This window comes from Halichoeres trimaculatus, unplaced genomic scaffold (assembly GCF_033239565.1).
Source record: "Halichoeres trimaculatus isolate MK-OKI-2021-1 unplaced genomic scaffold, fHalTri1.1 fHalTri1_scaffold_22, whole genome shotgun sequence".
Lineage (NCBI taxonomy): Eukaryota > Metazoa > Chordata > Actinopteri > Labriformes > Labridae > Halichoeres > Halichoeres trimaculatus.
In genome coordinates, this window is record NW_027437200.1 from 19,211,420 (window position 1) to 19,235,990 (window position 24,571).

Genomic DNA, 24,571 nt, shown 5'->3' on the forward strand with positions numbered 1-24,571 from the left:
AGGCACTAATAAGAGCTACACATCTGCACACAAACTGCACATTGGAAATTGGAACACAGTGGAAATCATCATACAGGAAGACAGTTTAAAGAGTCCAAAAGTATTTATACAATTTTCTGCTTTTTCAAGCACTCATTGATGACATTTTGTGTGTTAAATCTGAAGATGTGAATATAGCAGCAGAGAATCCCATCAGTCAGAATCAGGAGTCTACTTCCTGAATGAACAGTCGTCAACAGCTGAAGCTCTGTCTTTTCATGCTAAGTTTGCCATTTATTCTTCTATCCTGATCACATTACCTCAAAGCAGAGTGCTGAAATGTGACTGGGCCGCTCTGATTCCTATTTTAAATTTCAGATGATTGAGCACAGCAGTTGGATTAACTTTTCCTCTGTATTTAGTCACCGCCTTGGGAGAAATCCACGGAGAAATTGCACAGAATGAGTTTAATGCTAATGTGCTTATCTTGTTTGAAAACCGTTCATTTCACAGAGTTCGGGGAGGGAAGGCTGATTTGTGCACTCTGACAGGTTAATGATTATCCGACTGTATCTGTCATTTTACATTCATTTGACTTTGGTTCTGCTTATTTGTGCGGCAGACATCTTGACACGAGACATCACAAAAAGATCAATCCTCTCTCAGGAACACAGCTGAGCCCCCGGGAAGCCGTTTTCAGAGGCAGTGCTCTCAAGTTCTGCGGGGATGGGATTCTTTTATGCTGTTGCTGTTGTTTCCTTATTGCAGTTTAAGTGCTTCTCAGCCTACACAAATTCACCCTGACTAAATGACATATCAGTACAATATTAAAGCAATATGGTAAAGAAAATAAACGTCAGAGCGGATGAGAATAGTGGTGCTGGGAGGAAAATCATATCGGAAATCCTTCAAATATAAAAAGATATTGCAATTTTTAGATGGCTTATAATAAAATAAACCAGTTCGACCTTTCAGTTCCTCACTAAAAATGACTAATTTGGGTCTTTTTTCAAGGAGTATGAGTCACAACTTTTTAAAAAACACACCAGACCAAAACACCCCCACTGCTGGCACTGAAATCCTTTGAACAGCTCCTTCATTTAGACTGAATATTCCAAATAAAGTACTGTTATAAATACAAGGAAAAAAAATGTGTTTCAAGACCTAAAATATACAAGTGATTCATCACAACCTGTACTGAGTAACATGCAGCTTTAAAACCGCTTCCTGTTCTGACATAGCACGAGATGTTCACAGGGTTTAATGAGATATCTAACTTACTGACCTGATGAGGTCATCACATAAGGATCTACTCACTGCTTCTTGACACGTGGAGTGGGCCTCAAACACCAAGGTCTGCCAGTAGTGATGACCCTGAACGGCCTACAGAAGTGTTTCATACAGAAGCTGAAATAAGGATTTTTTGTAAGTCATGGAAAACTAATACTCAGGTACCACAGGGACAAATTTAAGACTGAAAAATTGCCTTTTCTTTAAGGTTTAAAGCCTGTAAATCAACAAGTTTTAGATCTATATTGTTGTTTCTTTTCCATAAAGTGTAAAATCAAGGAAGAAGTCTCACTAGGATCTTACCGATTGGTTTCTGAAGAAGTGTTTGAACCTTAAAGATGGTGGCTGCCGTATTGAAAATGCTGACTCAAGCTAACTTTTAGCTAGCCAAGGGGAAAAGTTGAGGACATAGCCAGTTAGCTACAACATTAACTCCTGTCAATGAGATAAGCTAACGCCCCTAATGATGCAGAAAAAAACAAACACTTTTTTTTTCAATACTGGGGGTTTCATTTCTTTTCACTAAGGCTGGGTATTGCTCAGAACCTCACAATTTGATTTTGATTCTTTAGGTTGCCATTCGAGTCAATATCAATTCGATATTAATCTAAATGCTTCAATTATTGATTTTCATGCCTATGTGAACATATTTGGTATGTCAACTCACGTTTTGGAGCAACAAAACAACCCCACGTCAGACTTTAAGGCCCTGTTAACATGACGTTGTTTCATCTAAAATCACTAAAACGCAGTGAAAAAAAATCTGCATTTACACAGAAATGTGTAGATTGGTAGATCTCCACTGAAGCAGAGTTGGGTCGATCATGTGGTGTATTGGTGATCGCTAAGAGCAGAAGTGGAGCAACAGATGCTCATTTTGTCGAAAGCCAGTCAGCAGATACAGCAGATTGAGCAGCACAATCACAACACCGTAGTTTGCTACGATCGTAACAACCGTACTATTGGACCTTTGTATGCGATCACGCGAAGCAGAGTGTGATGTCATGGGAATCCATTCGTTTGTGAACAACATAACTCAAAAACTAACAAACGAACCTTGCTGAAATTTTCAGGAAATGTTCAAAATGGGATAAGGAAGAAGTGATTACATTTTAGAGATGATCCAAATCACTGTCTGGATCCAGGACTTTTTAAAAGGATTCTTTATCATTGTGAGATAGGGCCGTTTTCACCATATGTTTATATAACTCCACCATAAATGGTCGGATTGCTTTGCAAATCAATACAAGACAAGGTCACCATAATTTCTGACAGATGTAAAAGTACGATCCAGATCCTGGGAATATTCTGGATACTAGATCTGGAATATGAAATATGTACTGGGTCATCATAATTATCGTACAAACCTGCAACTAACACCAAATTGTAGCAGACAGTCCGCTGAAAGGAAGTATAACATTAAAGTAGGACTAAAGTGTTGGTGACAATCACATTATGCTTAGTGGAGGTCTGTGCTCTCTGAGTGCTTTTCTAGTTATTCTTATTTTCTATTATTTGCATATAGATGCACTGCATAATTAATATAACAAGTTGTATTTGAGTTGAGGGATCATTGCTCAATATAATAGAATTTTTACGACACAGTCCATCGAATAAAAGATGGATAAGTAAAATATCTGGAGCAACGTCTGCTTCAAACTTCACAAAGTTAAAATGTATGAAGACCAGGTGCTCCAGTCCTTCAAAGATACTTCAGGGGAATTTTAAGGGAAGATGTCCAAGGCTAAAATGAACAAAAGTCAAGAGCTTTTACTTTCACTTAAAGTAAATGTTAAGGAAATTAAAGCTATAACTGAAAGACGAGGTCAGAAATCTTTTACAGACTGTATCACACTTCCTTTTCCTCCTGATGTAGGTTTTACAGCAGTATGTTGGAAGCATGTAGAGATTTCAAGAAAAAAAAGAGCATTTATTAAAGCTTTCTTTGCTGCACGGAGCACCTTTCATGTGTTTGGTGTCACTGCAGAGGAAATAACAGTTAATCCCATGACACACACTGTGATTCCTGAAGGGATCCTCTCAGTGCTCCTGAACCTTCAATCCCCGGACAAAAAATAGTCCCCCCCTGGCACTTCAGACTCCCTGGCTGTGACAAATATGGTTTGGGGAAAGCGGGGAATAAAAACCAGCACCACTGTGGCTCCTTACCCCGCCCAAGGTGAGGGGGACGTGGAGGCAAAAAAAAAACAGAGCCACTGATTCTCCACTCCTTCTGTTCGCACATCACACCACTGAAATCAATCAATCTGCCAAAGTATGTGTGAACAGACTGTCCTTTATGTAACTCCTGTTTGCCAGTTATGTGGACATGTTGGCTAAATTCATGTTTGTGGGCAGAGGAATGAATGCCACCATGACACCGCCATGCTGTGAATATTTGTGATTATTATGACGCTGAGAGCAAACAAGACTTTTTTTTCCCAGATTTTGTGGGAGCAGCTCAGGGGTTCGATGAAGTATTATATAACGCTGACCTTTCCTGGTCTCATTTTTACAGAACATCTTCTGTGGCATCTTCTCACTTTTCCTCCAATCCCCCCCTAAAAATGATGATCTTTATAATGGAAGACTGAGCGAGCCAATTAAAGTGGAGATCCAACAGTGAAGTGTAATGGTGTGAAAACGGAAATGTCTTCCAATAGTGCCTGCTTGCTTGTATCCACTGACATCTGTAAGCAGTCATAATGCGGGGAAGTGGGTAGGTGTGATTGAAAGTAGGTTTTTGGAAATATTACAGTAGAACAAATGGGAAAAAAAAGGAATTTGAGTGCCAGAAAATGTATCTGAGAAATGTTTAAATGGACCTTTTTATTATTTTTTTAATATCACTGCCAAGGCTGAAAAATGTACGCAGTGCTTCAGTTGAAAAACAAAATAAAATCCTGAAGACAACAAAACGTTTTGTGTTGTAAATCACATTGTATCACATCATATTTTATCTTATAACCTGTGGCTCTTTAACTCTTTAGCAGTGGCTTCTTGTAGCTTTAAAAAATGTTGAAATAAAGAACTTTTATTTTTAAGGGGTATTGATGATTTAAACCTTAAGTTTTACACTCCTGGTAAAATCACTAAATGTACAAAAAAAATAATCTGGAGAAAGATGTTTAAATTTCATGTAGACACATTCAGTAAACTGCAAGTGCTGGTTTATCATACATGCTTGATATGTAAAAAGACAAGAAACAAAAAGAATAAGTTTTTTGTTATTTGTTCCTTTTTTTACATGTTTAAAATTTTGAAATTTCAAAACTTTTGCAATATTTTTTGACCATTTTTTACTTTCTTCATTTTTTTTTAAATATATTTGCATTTTTTTTAAATTGTTGGACATAATTTTTTTCCACAAATTTCTGAAATCTATTTTTTTTAAACATTTGCATTTTTTAATGTGCAAATTTTTTTTGCATTTTTTTATTTCAAATTTTTGCAATTTTTTTTTTTAATTACAACTTCTAAAATTCCTTTATAATATTTATTTGCATTTGTTTTAAAATTGTTGCAAATTTATTGTTCTTTTTTGCAAATTTCTGAAATTTCAATTTATTTAATATTGGCATTTTTTTAAAAGAATGTGCAAATTAATTTATTGCATTGTTTTAATTTCAAATTTTTTCTAATTTTTGGAAAATTTTGCCACATTCTGATTGTTTTTCATTTATATATTTGCAATTTTTGAAAATGTTGCAAATTTATTATTCTTTGCAACTTTCTGAAATTTGTATTTTTTTTTAAGATTTGCATTTTTTATCATTTGCAAATTTATTTCTTTTTTTGCATTTTTCATTTCAAATGTTTTCATAATTTTTGCAAATTTCTTTTATTAATATTTACAAAATTATTTAGAATATAAATTTAGACATCACATTAACACATTAATAAATAAAAAAATTTAATACAGCTAAACCTGTATCAGAATCAGAATTACTTGATAAATCCCCAAGGAGAAATTGCTCAATATAATTATTTAAATTGTTCAGTAATAATATAGTATTTACTTGATTTTAGCTGTGTTGAGAATTTCATACACTTTATTGTCTTGATTGTGAAGATAAAGTAAAATTTTGCTCAGGAATGACTTTAATTCAGGCGAGCTGAGGCAAAACAACTTCTTTGAAAGTTAAGGTTGCAGACTCCTGCTCTAGGTTCTTATTACATTGTAATTTATCATAGTGTCTTTCAATAAAATGAAGAGTGAGGTTACGTTAGCTTTGCTTGGTAGACGACTGGCAGGACATAACCAGGATTCACTGGGCTGCCGATAGCACTACATATGTCACGTTTCAAACCATAGTGCTACGTTACTTTACTGAAAAGTCCCTTATCTCAGCATGTTGTATCCAGTTAAAAGAAAAATTGTTTCAATCCAGTCTCCACTTAAAACAGATCCTCCTCATAGTATCTTTAACTTAAAGCTGGAGATGACTTACCCTTACTTTCACTTCTATAAAGAGTGAAATTTCATAACTTTGTGTAGAGACAGCTTCCCATTCTTAAAGGAAACTCATAAACACGGGGCGCTGAATTAGCTGCTGTTGCCAGCTCACATATTATGTCATATCTGTCAGAGGGTTCATCTGAAGAGCTTGTAACAAGCCTCCAGTGCCTCATGTTACATGTAGAGCTGCCACAATAGAAAATCAATTTCCCTGAGTATAAAAAAGAAAAAAAAACAGTGTGAAGTGCATCTGGGTGCTCTTAGTGTAGAAGCGTACTTGAATCAGAATCATGCGTCAAGCAGCCAAGAATAACTGCTGTCACAAAATGTCACGGCAGAGAGAAATGACGCAAAGGGAGCTTTTTTTTTTTTTTTTTTTTGTAAGAGTCTGACAGGAGAGTCTGAGGAGAAAGTCTGTGTGTTAGTGTGTGTGTGTGTGTGTGTGATCAACGGAGAAAGAATTAGCAGGAGGTCACACAGATAAAGAAGTTAGGTGTTTTGTTTGTACGAGAGCTGGACAAAAACAAGGCTTTGAGGATGAGAAGTGAGTCTTCAAAACAGTAAATTTGCAAATTTGAGCTTTTAAGATTTAACCGAGTTTGACCCGTTGCAAACTTTGTTGACCTTTCCGGTTTGCAGGAAAATTGAGGAAGCGATTATATCAGCACTTTCTAGTTTTATCGAAAACCCCAATTTAACTGAGTCGCCTAATTATCTTGTTAGAAAAAGAAAAAGAGGTAAGAAAGAGAAAGTAAAAGAGTTCTCACTGAGCTCCTGCAGCTGTTTGAGTTGAAGGACTTCCTCCTCTCCCTCCTCGTCTCCCGAGCTGAAGTGCAGCGTCGAGCCTTCCAGCATAAACCAGCCCGTCCTCCAGTGGTACAGGTCGTGGCCCTCTTTGTAGTGCAGCCTGCCAATCAGCTCGCTGTCTCTCTGCACCAGTCCCTCGACTTTACACGGCACGAAACACTGCCGAGTCACACACACACACACGCAGGGATGGAGGTTTTTACATTTAACAGAGTGAAACTTTTTGTCTGTTTAACACAACAGGTGCAGCATTCTTCATGTCAGGATAAACCTTTTCCTGAAAAACATATTCCACCTCCCGAGGCTCCGTCTGGCCATTGTTTTGTGAGTCATGTTAAAAAACGAAGGTGGGGAAGGCCGGTGTTACAGATGGAGAAACATATGCAGCTATACTTCCCACCCTCCGTGACTGAGAGTGCTTGGATTAAAAGGATAAAAGAAAAAGAAGGGGACATGTGTGTGTTTAGGGTTGGTTGTGTTGCAAAGTTGAAACTGAAAGTAACTTTTTTTAACCCAAACTTATTAAAAACAGGGCGATAAAAATGATGTTTTTCTAACGTGTCACCTTCGTAAGCGCCTGGATCCAGTCGTGCTGCGTTTCCTGTGTCTCCGCTCCGACGATCAGCGCTCGCTCCGTCTGCAGGTACAGCTCCACTGTAAACACAGCCCTGCCAGACACACACACACACACACACACACAGCTCCGTGTTAGGGATCTGAATCAGGCAGAGAAACAGGGTAATTTCACACGTAGTATCAAAAACCTACTTTACAGGATTTCACAACAACACACTCGAAACGCAGAGTAATGAGTTCATAAACCTGCAGAATAAAAACACTTAGAAATCAGTAAAAGCTTGAATTAACGTTACTTCACTGCAATAAATACAGTGAGGGTATATGACGCTGTGAGATGATACAATATGGTTTAAATCTAATGCAGTAAAGCCCTTAGATAACATAATTAATGATGATTGATAATGAATTTCTCCTCTTGTCTTTGTCTTTAGTGCTGCAGACACTCAGTGCCGCCTCTGTTGTGATATTTATAACTCGTGCCCTGAACAGCTGATACAAAAATCCATATTTAGCAACCTCCTCAAATTTTGAAACTGACTGACATAAATTCAGAAAGAAAGTAACTAACCAAGCAAAATGGCATAAAAGTATTTTAAAAAGGTGTACTAGTGATTTTTATGTTGAAAAATGAAGAGGAATTCTTTTCCTTTTGTACATTTTGAAAATTCTGACATTATCTGATCAAATGCCAACTCCTATGTCAGTGTCAAACTGTCACACGTGGTTAAAAATCTTGGCTGTAGTACTCTTCTTTGGGCTGAAAAAATACATTTTTTGATTTTCCAGAAGCCACAGGAATAAAAGTGAAAACACCTCAGTTAATTCTGTGTTTGCAAGTCGGACCTGTTTTCTTGATATGTATTTACTTCTTAATTCAGAGCATATTTTCAATGCTATGAAATTAGAAGCAGCTCATTTTTGGGACTATCCAAAAGTGGGCGGGGCTTATTAGCTGACCCTGGCCTTTCACCTGCCTCAGTCATTCTTTGAATGGGAGGTGAGATTTGAGTTTCTCAGGATCTACCAAACTTGTTCACACAGTTTACCCCACTAATAAATCCAATGAAGAAGACAAACAAGCAGCCATGGGAGATATCCAGCAATTCCTCTTCTTTGGGATTGGCATGTGGCTCTTTGATACAAAGCACAATCAAGTTTTGTTTCAGAGAAAACGGATTGGTTTAGTCTGGCACCGCAACGGAAGGGTCCCAAAAAGTGGGCAATTCGTCTTGGTTATATAAGGATCTGTCCCAGGATTAGTCAGTGGAAACGCCACAAAATGCGCTTGGTAGAAACAGGGCTTAAGAAGTCAGTACTTGGCCCGGCTCATAAGATGACCTTAAACTTCTTGTCCTTCATGGCTTTCTTTGGCTTAGATTTGATTTTTTTCAGGAGGTCCTATTAGTAGCCAGGGTCGGCGTCATGAGTGGGGTAATGAGTCCCAGGCCCACTAAAAACTTTTCTTTGAAAAAAGTGTATCTTTTTCTTTCTTTCTTTCTGTTTAAAAAAATGTTTTTAAAGAGAAATATTACAACATTTGGTCACTTTAAGCTCATTTTGCTATCGTTAGATGTTCGGTCCTTATAAAATGAGCAAGGTTTAGCAATTTTTAGCCTGCTGGTAAAAGTTATGACTCATTCAGTTATTGCAGTAGGACTAGAGAATGATTTTGGGAAAGATTTTTGCAGATTTTTGTCTTTTATTTCACTTTGTTAACATTGCTGCTCTTGCAACCTATGACCAATAGGAAGTTAAGGCGGCGCAGCCCATTGGTGCATTAGAGCACTACTCTTTGGTTGATACAATTGAGAGCCATTGCCATCTGGTTAACAAATATTTTATCAAATATTAAACAATCAAAAAGCAACCAAATCTGCTTTAATGTACACATTTACAGTAATATATCTACATCTATATCTATATCTATATCTATATCTAAATCTATATATTTATAGTTATTTACTAACTGTAAGGCCCTCCCAAAAATTGAAATTCTGGCTCCGTCCCTATAAGGAGCTACTCCCTTTTTTGGAACTTTGTCCAAAAAGTAAAAAGATTCTAAATTTTCAGGAGCATCAATATTTGCCATGTTATCAAATTAGTAGCCACTCCCTTTTGGGGGGCTAGCCAACAGTGACAAGGGCTCATTAACTATCAATGGCCTTTTACTTGTCCCATCCTCATTTGTCTTGCAAGAAATAATTAAATAGTTCAGGAACCACCTGATTTACTATGTGGCTAAATTACAAGTCACTCTTTTGGGACAAAACAAAAGATGGGTAGGGCTCAGTGACTAACCTACTTTCAGTAGTCTCAGTCTTCATTTGGTTGAGAGAAAAACATCTGAATTTTACTACATTTTGAAAACCATGCCTTATTTTTGGGGACTACCAAAAAGTAGGAGGGGCTAATCAACTGACTTTGGTATTGATGTGAAGGACTTCTGAGAGTTTTTGAAGCAGCAAAAACTCTGGGATTGGCACATCTGATGCTAGAGCAACTTTGGACCAAATAAAAACCGACCTCTGACTTTGTTTCTATTTCAGACCTAACAGCAGAAACAAAAGGAAACTTCCCCGGGATGTGACTGAAACTTCACTTTCATTCATTTTAAAATAGATGTACAGCAGCTTTGATGTGCTTTTATTGAATGTGTCAGTAGGAACACTCCGCCTCCTGGGTACACAGATACCCATAATCCCCATTCATGCGCTCACCAATCTGCTCACATGCAGGTAAAATGTGTGCTGTCGGAAGCAAAAAGGTAGCTATTAATCTTTGTTTCTCCGTCTCCCTCTTGTCTTCTCCCTCTATCGTTCTGTTGTTGTGTCTCTCGCACAGAGCGGCCACAGAGGTTAGAGTATCACTTTCTTAATGGTTTGAACACACTGCCAATTTCAGCAAGAGAGCCTCTAAATGCTACAGCAATGGGTGTTTAAGGTGGCGTGTCACGGGGGGGTGGGTCACGGCAGCGCTGAGCCGCTCTCCTCTCACGCGTGTCGAGGGAACATGCGAGACATGGGTGTTTGCGTGACCTCCGGTGACCCTGCATCCCTCCTTCTTTTCTCTCTGTTCCTCACTCGCGCAGGCAGGTGAGCAGGCGCTTGTTAGAGGGGGGTCCCAGAGGGAGAGCCAGCGAGGGGGGGAAAGGGGGGATGTGGTAAAGGGGGTACGCTGATTCGCCGGGAAAAGCAGAATCATGGAGAAAAGGACGGAGGGAGAAGAGAGAGGTAGAAGAGAGGGCCGCTGAATTATGGCTCCCAGAGGAGGAGAGGGGAGCAGGGAAGGAGCAAAAAAGTGAATCAAAGAAAAACAGAGGAAGCTGAGATAGCATACTATACATTCACTCACTGAACACAATCTGGGGAGATTTTTGTTTCCCAGGAATGAGAAGATCGTCAGCGTACGGTTTGAATTTCTCTGGTTGTTGCAATAATCCTGGTACTTGAATATTTCCAATCATATGATGAACAACAAAACTTGTGACTTTGTTACTGATTTCTGATTGGTCAGAGCAGAGGTGACTAAAAGCGTAGCTAGTTAATTCAGAGCATTACAAGCGACTCCAACTTAGACAAACTGGTCCCACAGGAAATATAAAAGCAACTGATGACAAGGATTTCAGCAACATTATACCTCTGTCTGTTGACACTGTGGCAAAAGCGCTAGCTCAATTAAAAAAATAAACAAAAAAGTAAAAAAAAAAAAGACGCCTGACAGTTGCCTTGTTAATGTTCCTTTTTAAATCAAAAGTTCAGTTTAACGTTAACTCATTCTTTTATGTGGATCAGAATCCTGATTGGGTGAGACAAGAGCCAAACTCGAGCAGAGGTGTCATTTCTCAACAAAGCAGAAACCTCTGGTCTAAAAACCTGGAGCCTATACAGCAGTGTTGAAAAATGCAGTTCTTTGAGTGTCCACTTGAGGCTAAATGTATAAACATCAGAAACAACATTCATATAAATTAAAAAAGGAGACTTTTACGTTTTAAAAAAACAAAAACAAGCTAACAGTTTGGTTCAAAGTGCAGCTTTAGTCTGAGTTCCTCATTTTTCTATCGGCACACACAGTAGAGGACACAGTATTTAGGATAAAATAAGCAGCAAGAACATATATTTGAATTTCATTTATCTCTATCTCATTAACATAAAAACCAGTTTCCTTAAAAACCCTATAAAAAATAAATAAAAATTTATTCTGCCTCCTTGAGGGATATCATTCCACTACAGGCAGCTAAAGTTATTTTTGGCCCTTTTCTAAATGGCTGCTCTCGTGAAATCATCCACAAATTTTTGATTTAGGAAAATAATTGCAAATTTTCAAGAAGTTGCACTAAGAATAACGCCAAAATTGTGATTCCTTTTTAAAAATAATAATTTGAATTTTTACTAAAAACTTTACAAATGAAGTTGCCAAACTGTTCAATAAGCAAATGTAAAACAAAATTTATATCAATAACAAAATGATACATTTTTTTCTTATATTTCATTTTTATATATTTTTTTAATTTTGTCAAAAGGATTAATGAACATATTAGCTCCAAAACTGAGGAATTTTATGTTTTTTTTTTTTTTTTTTTTTTTCAATGGGTCTGGCTTTTAAGGGTTTACTGGCCAATTTTGGAGGTTGTGCATACGGCTAATGCCAAATGAGCCATAACATCAATACATAATGATTAATGGTCCCGTTTATGCTGACTGGACATGCATACAAGCCCTGCTCCCAATACATACCCCCATATTTGGCCTTACCATTACACCAACACTAAACCTTTATGTTTAATGCATTCTGTTCGATTTCAAAGTTTCATTTTATTTCTGATGCAGAGTGACAAATGAGGAAAAAAAACGCACGTCAGGAAGTTACAGCTGTGAGAGGAAGCAGAGACTGTCTAAGAAAGAAAGACAAAACAGTATTAGTACCACTGACACACCATTTAACACAGCTCTCATAGGGATGTTAGGAAAGATTTAAAGCTATTAAGCTTTTGAATAAAAAGGGAAAACAATAAATAAAGTAATTGATCGGTTATTAAGGATGCTTGTAGAAATAAGACCAATAAAGAAAGCAAACATTCATGATTGTTCTGTTAGGAAACGGGCTTGTTAAGGAAAGTCATTTAAGATAAGTGCTGTATCGATTCCTCCTGACATTAAAATCCTGCCAACAGTTTGAAACCGAGTTTGCATGAGGTGTTTGCAGCTCTTACAGAGTCATATTTTTGGGCTATTTTGTTGATTCAAAACAGATATCTGCTGCTAATTTTGAAGGAACTTGTGTTTTTGTGTCGAGTTTGACGACGCTCACAAGCTCACGAGGAGTCTGCTGCACAGGATTCCCCTCAACACACAGAGACATATCTATATGTATTTCTGTAGTCTTTTATTTTCTCCTAAAAGGCTTTTGTGTGCTCGGAGAACCGCTTAATTCCCCATCCATCATATAAATATATATATAACCCATCTCGCTTGCAAACTTAGCAACTAAGCCCTGCGAAAAGTCTTTAAAAACTCTGCATGTCTGTAAGAGGAGAAGATGGAGAGGAAAGAGGTTTAAGTGTTAGAGAAACAAGCACAAAAAGAGGAGAAAGGGCTGTTTCCAAGGTTTTGGAAGAGTTGAACTTGAAGGTCAGGACTGACTTAAAAACGTCTTCTCCAAAAAGGCGAATGACTCAAAAAAAGTCGTCGACTTATCACCTGCCAGCACACTCCCTTCTTTTGCTTAATTCCTTCAGAGCAGGGGTTTGTAATATCCATACGGCTTCAGCGGACGCATGTGTCGGGGGGCGCGAGCTGTAATTGACGGTGTCCTCTTCCACGGTGAAATCAGCCCAAATGTCGCGTTTAATGGGAGCGACACCTACGGCCTCCTGTAGCGCTACGATAGGCTGCGGATAGAAGAGTGTCATCTGCATATACGTTAATATTCATGAGCTGCAGACAGTCAAGAGGTGAGGCGTCCCAGCTCGTCCCAGCTCGTCTGGTAGAGAGGCATGCTGGGAAAAGGCTGGGAGCTGCAGAAGTGAAAGAGGAGGGTGTTTAATCTAGTGAAACATGCAGTCATTATGAGTTTTAGGGACAGAGAAATGACGATAACACATCCGAGGGTGAAGTTGTGACCTGTAACTCGGATGTAAGAGTGGATCCAGATTTTTTTTTTGGAGTCTGTTCATTTGTTATCACCAATGTAACCTCTTACGACTATCTGTATGTGTCCACATCGTTAAAAGGGTCGTACTTTGAGCCGGACAGATGTGCTTCTAATGGCTGTATAAATAACATTTACAAATAAAAGCATTGTTCCCTCTTCATAACATCTGCTGCTGTCATTAAGGGCCTGGCTTATGCTTTAATCATACGCCATTATCAGACTTCTCATTCAGCACACACACACACACACACAAAGAATACAGCGCACAAACCCAGCGGGAGTGTTAAAAGGGTGAGCAAAAAAGGATTGCGACATCTGTTTCTTCTTTCTTTCCAGAAGAAATAAAGAATAAAAAAAAAAGTTTCTTCATCGGAGGAACTTTCTTTTTAAACTGGATCATAATCATGCGAGAGCGCGGGGCTGAGGGAAGTGATGGAGGGAGGGCAGTTACAGCTGCGCCGTTCGCTTGCATCTCCGCCAAAGTAAACAGGAAATATAGCGCTCGTAAAGCCCTGATGGGTCCTGTTAAATTGAATAATGCTGCAGCTAAGATTATGCTAATGAGACATGCGTAGAGGGGGAGAAAGTATGCAGATGCCTGTGTTTACACATGTGTGTCTGTTATATGTCTCTGCAAATAACAAGGGCAGTAAAGTGTGATCCAGGCAAATAAATGGAGATAAATCATTTATGAAGCTGTTTGAGTGTTTATGGCATTTGTGTCCTTAAAAAGAGGTGGAATGATCATAAATTATGGTTTTATAGGACGAGATGCAAATGAGGTGTTTTAGATGGGTGTGACTGTAAAAGTGTATTTGTTCCTGAGAGCGGCTTGCAGGTTGGGAACAAATATTTATGTTGGGGGTTAATGAAGGCTGTACAACCTTTGAAGAACGGTTAAAGCACCACTCAAACTGGATTAAAGCGTAACAGGCTAAAAGCTCCCCTGGAGCAGGGGTGTGACTAGAGGGTAGACATGGGGTGGCATGGGCCACTTTGTAAACTGGTGCCCACCCGTTATTTTAGAAGAAGACGAAAAAAGAAAAAAAAAGAAGATTTTAGCTGTTTTTGGACAGGCTGCTAGCATGCATTTATGAGTAGCATACTTAGCATTTGTTGGCTTACTGGACAAGTCCTTTGAAATATCTATAACAACTGCAAACGGTTTAACCTTTGGAAACACATTTATGGGAAACATTTAGCCAGGATTTTTTTTTTTTTAGCAATTTGGCGTCTTGTAGAAGTCGGCTCAAGTACTAATAATTGTGACTTCCAACAAACATCTAGTCCGAGGCTCTTCAACCTGCAGCTCTAAAGCCTCATGTAGCTCTTTAAATCCTTAGCAGTGGCTCCTTGTAGCTTTGAAAACAAATTATTGACATAAAGAAGGTTTCTTTTTCAGATGAGTATTGATGATTGAAGACATTAGAATAAAAACATGAAAAAACATTCGGTTGAACTTAATATGCATCACATCTTGCAATAAAGCTTTCAATTTTTTTTTTAAGATTTTTGCAAAATTTCTGCAAACTTTTGGAAATTTATTTTTTTGAATTTTTTCAAAGCATGAAAAATACTCCTATATTTTTGTACATTTTGCAATTTTTTGCAAAATATTCTAATTCACTTTTTTTGAAAAAACAAAAGCTTTATTTTGTTTTATTTTTTTGCAAAAAAAAAAAAAACTGGTAAATTATTCAAACTTCACATTTTTTTGTTTTTTTAGATTTAGAAATTTTCAAAAAAATGCTACTTTTTTGAAGTTCCATAATTTCATGTAATTTCACATATTTTTTTTCCCAATTTTAAAAAATATTTTACAATTTATTTAAAATAAAAAATTAAGACATTACATGTAAAAATTATAAACACAAAAAAACTCCTTGTTTGGATAATTATTTGCTAGCTTATTACTTTTTCTAGAATTTTATCACACTTTTGTCTTTTTTGTGGAGATAAATTATATTTTGTGGCTCTTGAATGACTTTAACCCAGGTGAACTGAGGCAAAATGGCTTTAACAGGAGCATCTGAACATGATCCTCAAAGTTTTATCACTAAAATGATATTTCTTTATTTGCAAATTCCTGATTTTACTCCTGCATGTTCCAGTACTGGAGTTGGGGCACCCCAAAAAGCCAGTCCAAAAAGCTCGGACACGCCCCTGCTCAGAGAAAGTGTTTTCAGTCAATATTGAATCAATTTCATTTGGTTTTGAAGCTGGATTTTAAAGATATGTCCGTGCGAGTGTGTGTGTGTGTGTGAGTGTTCATACCCGGCTCCCGTCATTGTCTCTGTGTTGCCAATAGCCAGGCTAACGGCGTCAGTGACGTCCACCCTGCCGATAGCTGTTGGGCTGCGCTCGCTCTCGTAATAACTCAGGAATCCGCCCTCTAGGGTGCACCAGCGGCGGGTCATATCTAAAGTATATGCAGACAAAATAAACAGTTACAAATGAGAAATATTTTTGTGTGGTCTTGTGTGGTCAATCCAGCTAAATTCATTAAACACAGGTCTTAATTTAGTTTTCCCACATCAAAGTTTTGAGCGTTCCAGTTTGAATCAGTTGACATATGTTTGATGACAGTCCCCATTTTTCCATCCATCAGAGGAAACTTAGTCAGGCACACTGTTCGCTTCATGTGAGGGCAGAAACACGGAATTAAACAGGGTTTAGAGACTCCAAGTACGGAGCAGATTTCAATCAACAAACATGATCTCGGTGGAAAAGCAGGAAAACACACAACATTGTCTTTCATGATTGTCTGACTGTGCGATTTACATAGCCAATGAGCATGAAGTTCATGAAAACATACCTAATTTTGGATTTTCAAAGTCACCGTGCCATCTGCTTTTTTGTTCTGCAACAAACACACACACACACACACACACACACACACACACAAACAGCCCCCCGCTATCCAACCAACCCCCCCACCCCCTGTCGACTCCAAAGTTTCCACTGTATTCATCTCATGAATATGCTAATTGCGCATTCCTCTGCCAACTGTGTGTGATGTTTCTGAAGGAACAGATATAGTTCCAATAAAAAAGGAAGTGTCTACAACTGGCTGTTAAAAGAGAAAGGACTTGATAAGCACAGGACAGGAAAGGAAAGGAAAGGAAAGGAGGATGTCAGATTTGCTCTTTTCACCTTTGCGCTGCCTCCCTGAACCGCTCTTTCTGACTTTCTCTTTTGTTTCAAGAAAACAACTCGGACACTTTTTTCAAACATCTTTATTACTGCCAAATATCTTGTTGCTTACTGTGGCATTTAAAAAGTAATGTTCCTCTGACCCCACTTTGCTTCAAGAGGGGAAAAAAAAAAGATAATTCCAGCAGCTGAAGAATCATCGTCTCTATCTGAGAGGAACAGTCCGTGCAGCGGTGTGTGCGGGGAAGAAACAGAGAGACAGAGACTTACTCTGGTATTTAAAGTCATTACCCAATCCCGGCTGTCTTGACAGGGCTCGCTGTTGTCTTGGTGACGGAGAAGAACGTAATGCACTTCACTTCCGTTGCAAATGTGTCCCTGGATTGCAAAGGTTTGGCAGAAAATGTCATGTCCATCATTTCCCCTGGTGAGTAGTTTGTTTTGTGCTCTAATTTTTCTCCTCTCTGCTAATAACTGAACAGTTTCATTTGTGCAATCTAAATCGTCTTCGAAAACGCACACTTGGTTCCCTCATGGAAATTACACGCTGTTATGACAGTGGTTACTCAGACATGGTTCCTGTAGGTGGAAAATTTTGGCTTACGTCAATAAGTACTTGGGGTTAAAATACAAATGTTCAATCAACTGATCTGCAGCGTTGTAAAAATAACTGATCAGTGGGTCTGATATATTGGTCCAATATGAATCATAACAAGGAAACACAGTAAATTCAGTACATACTAACGGTTGTTAAGTTAATGGAAAAAAACCTGACAAAATAATATAAACAAGAGGAGTAAAAAGATTTCCAATAACCAAAACAAAAATAAAATAAGGCTAATTGAATTAAACTGTATTGTGAGTTTGCGAAGCTAACAAAATTAACTAAAATTAGACAAAAGTGTCTTAATATTTTTTTATCTTCTTCAATTTATCTCTCACTGAAATTACTTCTCTTTTTTTCTTTTTTTTATTTATTTTTATTTTTTTAACCATCCCCCTGGTGGCCACACAGAATAATGCTTGGTGACTCATTTTTTTTTTTTTTGTTTATTATTATTATTATTTTTTAAATAATTTTTCCTTAGTTACCACATTTTTATTAAATGATAAAACAGTTTTTATTAAAAAATGATTTTTCCAGTTTTTTTATGACCTTGCCCCTTGAAAACTACCCCATAATACAAAAAAAGGACTAAAACTAATACTGGCGCTGATAATACCAAAGATAAAACTTAGCATTTTCAAAAATAAAACCAGAAAAAAAAAAAATGAATATTTAAAAAAAATAAAAAAATATATAAAAAATAATAATAATAATAATAAAAATAATAAAAACCAGACTAAACTAGAAAACCAATCTTAAAACATACTTAAAAAACTGAAATTGAAAATAAAAATAAAAAAATAAAGAAAATGCAAAACTATAATAACATTAGTACACCCTGAACACAGTTTACTTGAAGTGGTCCTGACAACTGGATTTTAAAAACCAAAACTAAAGGGTCTTAATCCTATGCTTGCTACAACAGCCAGTAGGCAGCATCTCTATGGGGTCTGAAAGACAGGAAATGGGTCTCCTAATTCTGAAACCTTGTTTATTTACTGCCTGAGTAAACATTTATCATTGGTCATTTCATTGTCAGATAAAAGCCATTAGTTCACTAATCGCAGCTAGCTTGAGTTAGTCAAAACCGAAGACTGAAAAGCCATGTGTTCGTCCCGTTTGAGCTCCATTGAGTTTTGACAGTTAGCATGTAGCATGTAGCAGGACTGAAACCTCAAACCTGTGAAGTCCTGGCCTGGCTCTGCTCCTTACGTCAGGTAAAAGAAGATCAGTGTATTTTATTTTGAAAGTCAAGCAGATGTTTTAATGTTCCATCGCTGAGTTTCTGTGTAACCAGTCAGAACACAACAGGAAACAGGGTCAGTTAACACCAGTTCTGGTGCCTTGATGGAGCGGAGACAGACCAGAAAAAGATCTGGTGGAATGTAAGCTAACTTTTGTTCCTGGACAAATTTTCAGATACTTTTGGAGCATTTGTCCCTAAAGTCTTCATTAACCCAGTTTGAGATATGTAAAAGGTGTGTAAAAGGTACCGATAATGCCAAAAGTTTGGCTTCTTTTAAATGAAAGATAAGTTTTAACTTACTTCTTTTTTTGCTTTTGGGACAGATCAGAATTTATGAATCGCACTGAAGCTTTATTACATATATTAAATCTTATTCTATATGATTCCAGCAATGGATTTTGTTCCAGTTTTGCAGCTTTAATTAAACTTTTTATCGTCTTTTTTGTCACTCACCTCAAGAGGAATCTGACTTTTCTCGTTTTGAATTTGCTCCATAAACAAAATGTGCTGCTTCATGCTGCACCACTGCCCGACTGATCGGCTCAGACTTTGGTACATCCAGTCAAGTCTCCAAGAGGATCAACCTCGCAAAGTTTCGTGTCCCCCAGGCTTTCCCTCCATCGACAGCATTATGTGAACTTTTGTGATTTTGTGGTGAAAAGTTCAAAAAGTTGAGAACAAAATGGTTTAAGAGTCAAAAAATGTTTTTTTTTTAGAGACAAGGTCAGCTGCTAAAAGATTTGACCACTGGCCAGGAAACTCTGATTCATACAGATGGTAATAGCTGCTGCAGAGGAGTAATTCTCTCTTCTCGAGGTACACAAGACTACTTTTGTGAAAATTCCTTGATGATAACACCTCAAAAAATGGTTTGAATAAAAAAGGGACCCCTGCAGAAATTTCTCCATGAACCTTTCACAAGCAGTACTCGTCGGTTCAAGAGGGGTCGGGAAAGGAATTGCTTCAATATGAGGGTGCAAAAGTCAAAACTGTTGGGATCAAGGGCGTTCAGAATCCCAAAGGATAGAAAATCTGAAATATGTATATGAGATGACTCAATTGTCCTTCATAAGAAATTTTTACGCTGACATGTGTGGTATTCAGATTCTGTCTTCTTGAACCAACGATGTATTGTGTTATCGCTTTTCTCTGCCGAGCAAAATATGTTTTTAATTTCCTCTGAGTCACGAGGAAAAAATCCAAAGTGAATCTGAGACTCAAACTGCCATGGGAGCCTGGGTCAAGACAGCGTGGACACATGAATGGGCTCGCCAAAGTCATCCTACGCACTCGGGAGGAATTATTCTAATACCGGCCGGCACATGTACAAGGACAGACGTCCATATAAAGGTCTCAGAATACTGGAGGAACAGAAAGTTGGGAAAGTAGAGGGATTAAAGGGGAGGGCAAAGGTGTGGGGAGACTACAAATGTTTGACAAATGTAATTTCAGATAGAGTTATCTCCTTTTGGTTTGAATTGGGAATGAATATAAGGGATTTGGTGTACAGAGGCAAGACAGAAGGGGTTGAAATGACAGGAATTAGACGCTTTCACAGAGGTCTGAAAGTGAAAGAATTTCTCAAGGAAGTCGCAGGAAGCTGTGCTGATGTGACCCAAGATATAACCTTTTGTACCATTGATGTGAACGCCAGTGTGGAACAGAGGAAAAGGAGCTGAATGTAGCCACTTCCTCCCAGTGAAAGCCTCTGGATGCCTTCGAGATATTCCACCAGGGAAGCGGCGTTCTTCCGCTTTTGTTTGTGGCTCAGAATATCCTTAGCGGGTGGGATACCACTAGCTTTTCTACACGAGCACAGCGCGCAAAGGGGGGAAACAATGGTGCTTGATTTACAATCAAGCAGCTGCGTCCATTGCCAGATGTTCCCCTCGCACACAGCAATGCCCCTCATGGCTCAGCCGTTCGCCGCGGGAGTCCGTATCCAACCGCCGGAGACAACAAAAGCGGAAGCCATGCCTCTGTCGGATAAATTGGGCCAATTAGCTTGTACGCCAAAAGTGCTCCCTGTGTAGCGTTGTGGAATTGCTCTTCATCTTGTTTTTTACGCCGTATCTCTTTTTAGCAGTTGATGCTGAATTGTCCAAGATGAGAAGGTTGATTCGGCTAATCAAGTCATCAGACGGGCAATTAAAAGTCGTATTGTTTCCTGACTGATTGCGCAAGTTGAACAATACCAGATTTACTCAAAAGTTTCATTCTGAGTGCGTCTCAAGCTGCTTTCCCCAAGATTTACCCCGTAACTTTTTATCGGCAGTGCACAGACACCCATAAAAAAGCAGGCCTTGCCCCTTTCCACTGAATCAGCTCCTTTTCTCCCTCGTCGTCCCCCACCTCCTCCTTCCTCCGCCAATCTTCTGCCTATCTCACCATCAGACTAAAATATCCGTGATGAAGACATCTGCTGGACAGCTTGTCAGGGGGCTGGAAATGGAAATCGAGAAACTGAAGGGATCTGAACGATCTGTCTGTGCCAGAATTACAGCCCACTTCATTACAGGGAGGAATGGACAGATATGGCATGAGATAAAGAAAGGAAAAAAAACACTATCTGCCGTGTATTTCTGCTCGGAGAAACAGCAGCGCTCAGTCATTTAGGGAAGCAGAGGCAGAGTAATGTGAGGAAGAAAGTCAAAAAAGCACACAGGATTAGGACAAATGGTAAAAAAAAAAAAAAAAGGGGCTTTCGGGACTCAAACAACAGAAAAATAAGAAAAACAACTGTCTAAGCCAATGTTGCTTTGAAAGCTAATTCAAACAGAAAAACATAAAGATGTACTTTATGATCAAAACTTGACTCGAGCTTTGTAGACGCATCAATCCAGCCCTCTTCCGCGCTCAGATTTGTGTCCTCAATAAAACTGTAACGTTAATTCTACTCTGCTCGTCTTCCCCTCGGTCCGTCTGGCAGTTGTGAGTTACCGTCGCTGGCAAATGCAGAGTGCAGCTGATGAGCAAAAAGACAAAACTAATCAGAAATTAGGGCTGCCATTTCCCTGCTGCCACTCACCATTTCACACAGTAACTGCCTACTGTGTCTCAGACATATACAGACACACACAAACTGAGTACACACACTCTTTAATGTGGAAGTAGCAAGAGTTGCTGCTCTACCAGTCTGAGGGGGGACTTCATTTATGCTAGAATCAACAAGAAAACCTGATAGAGCAGGAACAGCTATCCACCAAGTGTTTCAGTTCAGTTTGTCTCAGTATGGCACACATTTTGTGGCATTTCCATTGACTAATCGCAGGACAGGTCCCCAAATTACCAACCCATACCGTCCCACTTTTTGGGACTCTTTCGCTGGGATACCGAGCTAGAAACACTACAGTCTGTTGATAAGTCGATAGAATCATCACTTACCGTGTGACAGTGGCTGTATTTCTCCTCTTCTCTGAAACAAAGCTTGATTGTGCTTTGTAACAAAGAGCCACATGGCCACAAGAAGACGAACTGCTGGATGTGCTTTCGTTGTTCCTCTTTGTTTACTGTGTCACATTTTTCTTCTTTGTTGGATTTATTAGCAGGGCACACTGTGTTGGGCTACTATGACGTCATGTTGGTTTGTAGCTGACGCAGCTATTGGCATCTGGCTTACACACCGTCTACCAAGAGGGGGCACAATTGGCTGTGGAAGCGCAAACAGGATCCGGCTTTACCAATCCAACCCGTATCAAACTGTACTGATCCAAACTGGACCGCTTGAAAAATTTAGAGGACAAGGAGAAATCTCTGTACAAGAGGTTCAAAGCAGGAAAACTATCAAGCTGTCAGTCAGCAGGGCGGTCAAAACAGACATTACTCTAAAGTGGAACCCACCACATGGGCTCAAAAGACTAGAGTGCATAGACATATGCTTGATGTTGTTTCTGTTAAGCTCCCTTCACACCGCCGTGCGGTAACCGGCCCAAAAACCGCTTCTCTGCCGGCAGAAGCCCGCGAAATGCAGAGCATTTTTCAAAGCGTCTCCTCCCGCCGCGGCATGAGCATGGGGTAGCAGGCGGCAGCAACGGTCGTAGAGGTGATTCGGCGAACGTCACAGCAGAGCCCGCCCAAAAGTCCTTCACAACACTCCCTCCTCAAAAACACTACCCCCGAGTAGTTCCTTATAGTTTCTGTTTACTGTATAATGTGCATAAGACTATGAAAGATTTTATCATTACTGTAGAGATACCAGCAGTATTAGCTCCTCCATTGCTTGTTTTGCCCCAGAAAGCCTGCTATTTCCGGGTTTTCTTCTTCCTTCGATGTGATTGACTGTTCCCAGGCGGCTGCCACCAGAAAGTTCAACACGCTAGACTCCGGGCGGCAGGGGAAAATCTGTGCGCGTTCACGTGGGCGCCAACCGCTTCTGGGTCCTACCGCCGCGGCCAAAACCGCTTGCCGTCTGCCGCCCATCCCTCATTAAAATGACTGGAGGCCGCGCGTTGCCATGCAGTGGTGTGAAGCCCCCTTTACAGAGCTTTGTAGCCACTTGAGGCCATATTAGAAATACTAAACTCAATCAAGCTTGTCTGAGATAGGATGAGGTAAAGCGGAGGGCCCTTTAACCTTTTTAGAGACAGCTTACAGCTACGCCCTTATATGGGCAAAATTTCTAAGTCTGATAGCTTCAAAATTTCAAAACTTCTCAAGAGTTTGTATACTGTGAAAAAAACTGCTCCCCATACAGAGAGTACGGGGGGAAAAGACATCTTGTTTGGCTTGGTGTGAATGTAATTTTTCAAGCCCCAAGTGGACACGTGAAGAACTGCATGGGTTTCATATTTTCAACCCGGCATTTGCTACTTAAAGAAAAACAGATAGTACAGAGAAGAGCTACACAGCTGCATAGAAACTGCACACTGTGGACTTGGAACCTCAAAAAAACATTTATTTTTGGTGCATTTAGGCGATTACCACTGGCTAAAAACCAATTGCTTTCATCTGACAATAACATAACCAATGATACATTTTTACAGAAGCTATAAATCAACAATAGAAGAAGAGTAGAACTGAATAGAGTGCATTTATTGCCATTATAAAATTGTACAATGAAACTGTTAAAGAACACAATAAAAAAGCCCATCTCGTGGTTAATGCACTTTGGTTTTGGTTTCACTTTTGAATCCAAAAGGTGAAACATTTAATGATTAACGTTTGGTATGTCCTTTGTGTTTCTCAGATCCTGATTCTGGACCATTAAGGTGGACCAACCCAACCTTATCCCAAGACAATGTCTGTTTTTGTTTTTTTATGTAACTGCAGTTTCTTTTTTACCACTTCTACATAGGCTCATTAATTTTAGAAGAGTTAACATCTAATTTGTTGTCTTTGCACTTTTTCAATTAAATATTGTGTTTAAATGGTTCGCCAACCCTCAACGTTTTACATGGTTATCAACTTTCATGAAACAGGGGTTGTATAATCCCAGCAGTTGTGAAAGTCACAACTAAAATCTGTTCCCAAATTAAATAAGTCAAAATCTGGATTAGTAACAGCATGAAAGCCAATGTGAGACAAGAAAAGGAAGCCGAGGTTTAAGATGCTGGAGCAGAGTGCTTTTATGAAGCCGTGAGCACAACCTATGAATTATTAAGAACTGTGGTGTATCTATAGACCATCAAACCATTAGCCTCGGAGCTAAAGGCATCCAGGAGTACATTCAAAAATACCCCATCCCCAACATGCTCACAAAGTCCTGACAGGGCTTCTTCCCGATTGAAGAAGTTGGAGTTTTAGACCCTCCCTGAATTTTTCAAAAGCTGCAGTCGCTGCCGAAGCTCCATTAATGCACAAAAGCCAAACTTGTACGCCCCTGCATAATAGATGGAATAACAAGGTGTTTATCTGCAGGAATATTACGAGCACTTACCCGAGGCTAGACGACTGGGTTGGTGAGTTCTTAAGGAAAGGTACAGAAAGCAAAGCGGCTAAAATGGACACCTGTAGAGTTATGTCAACCCAAGCAGCAAGTTCTCTTTAACTGTTGTTGTTGAGGCTTCACGCCGTCACACCAATGGGCTCCAAATTTGAAAGTGATGGGAAATGTCCTTTACTTATGCCCCGAATTTCTTTTTTTTTGGAATTGAAATTTCCTTTGTGTAGTTCAGTCAGACTGTTTATCTTTGAATTTGTTTATTTAGCAGCAAATACATTTATATGATTGGCGCCCAGGGTCCAGCCTCATCATTCCTTGCAGATAAGTTACTGAAAACAGAAACTTGTGCCAAAAATGGAAATCGGATCCTTTCAACTTTAAAAATTAAGCATCCCATTTTCATGTAGAATATCCTAATAA

At 38.9% G+C, this 24,571-nt stretch overlaps 1 protein-coding gene across 5 annotated transcripts in view; it reads right to left on the reverse strand.

The window, feature by feature from the left end:
• Nucleotides 1-24,571, reverse strand: part of arap2 (ArfGAP with RhoGAP domain, ankyrin repeat and PH domain 2) — a 177,739-nt gene that overhangs the window by 42,969 nt on the left and 110,199 nt on the right. For all 5 annotated transcript variants that reach the window (XM_074698999.1, XM_074698994.1, XM_074698996.1 and 2 more), the window contains exons 16-18: nucleotides 15,539-15,683; nucleotides 7,101-7,203; nucleotides 6,496-6,694 (exon numbers count right to left, since the gene is read on the reverse strand). In XM_074698999.1, the coding sequence (XP_074555100.1) occupies nucleotides 6,496-6,694; nucleotides 7,101-7,203; nucleotides 15,539-15,683 (447 nt within the window). The remainder of the gene's footprint in view (nucleotides 1-6,495; nucleotides 6,695-7,100; nucleotides 7,204-15,538; nucleotides 15,684-24,571) is intronic.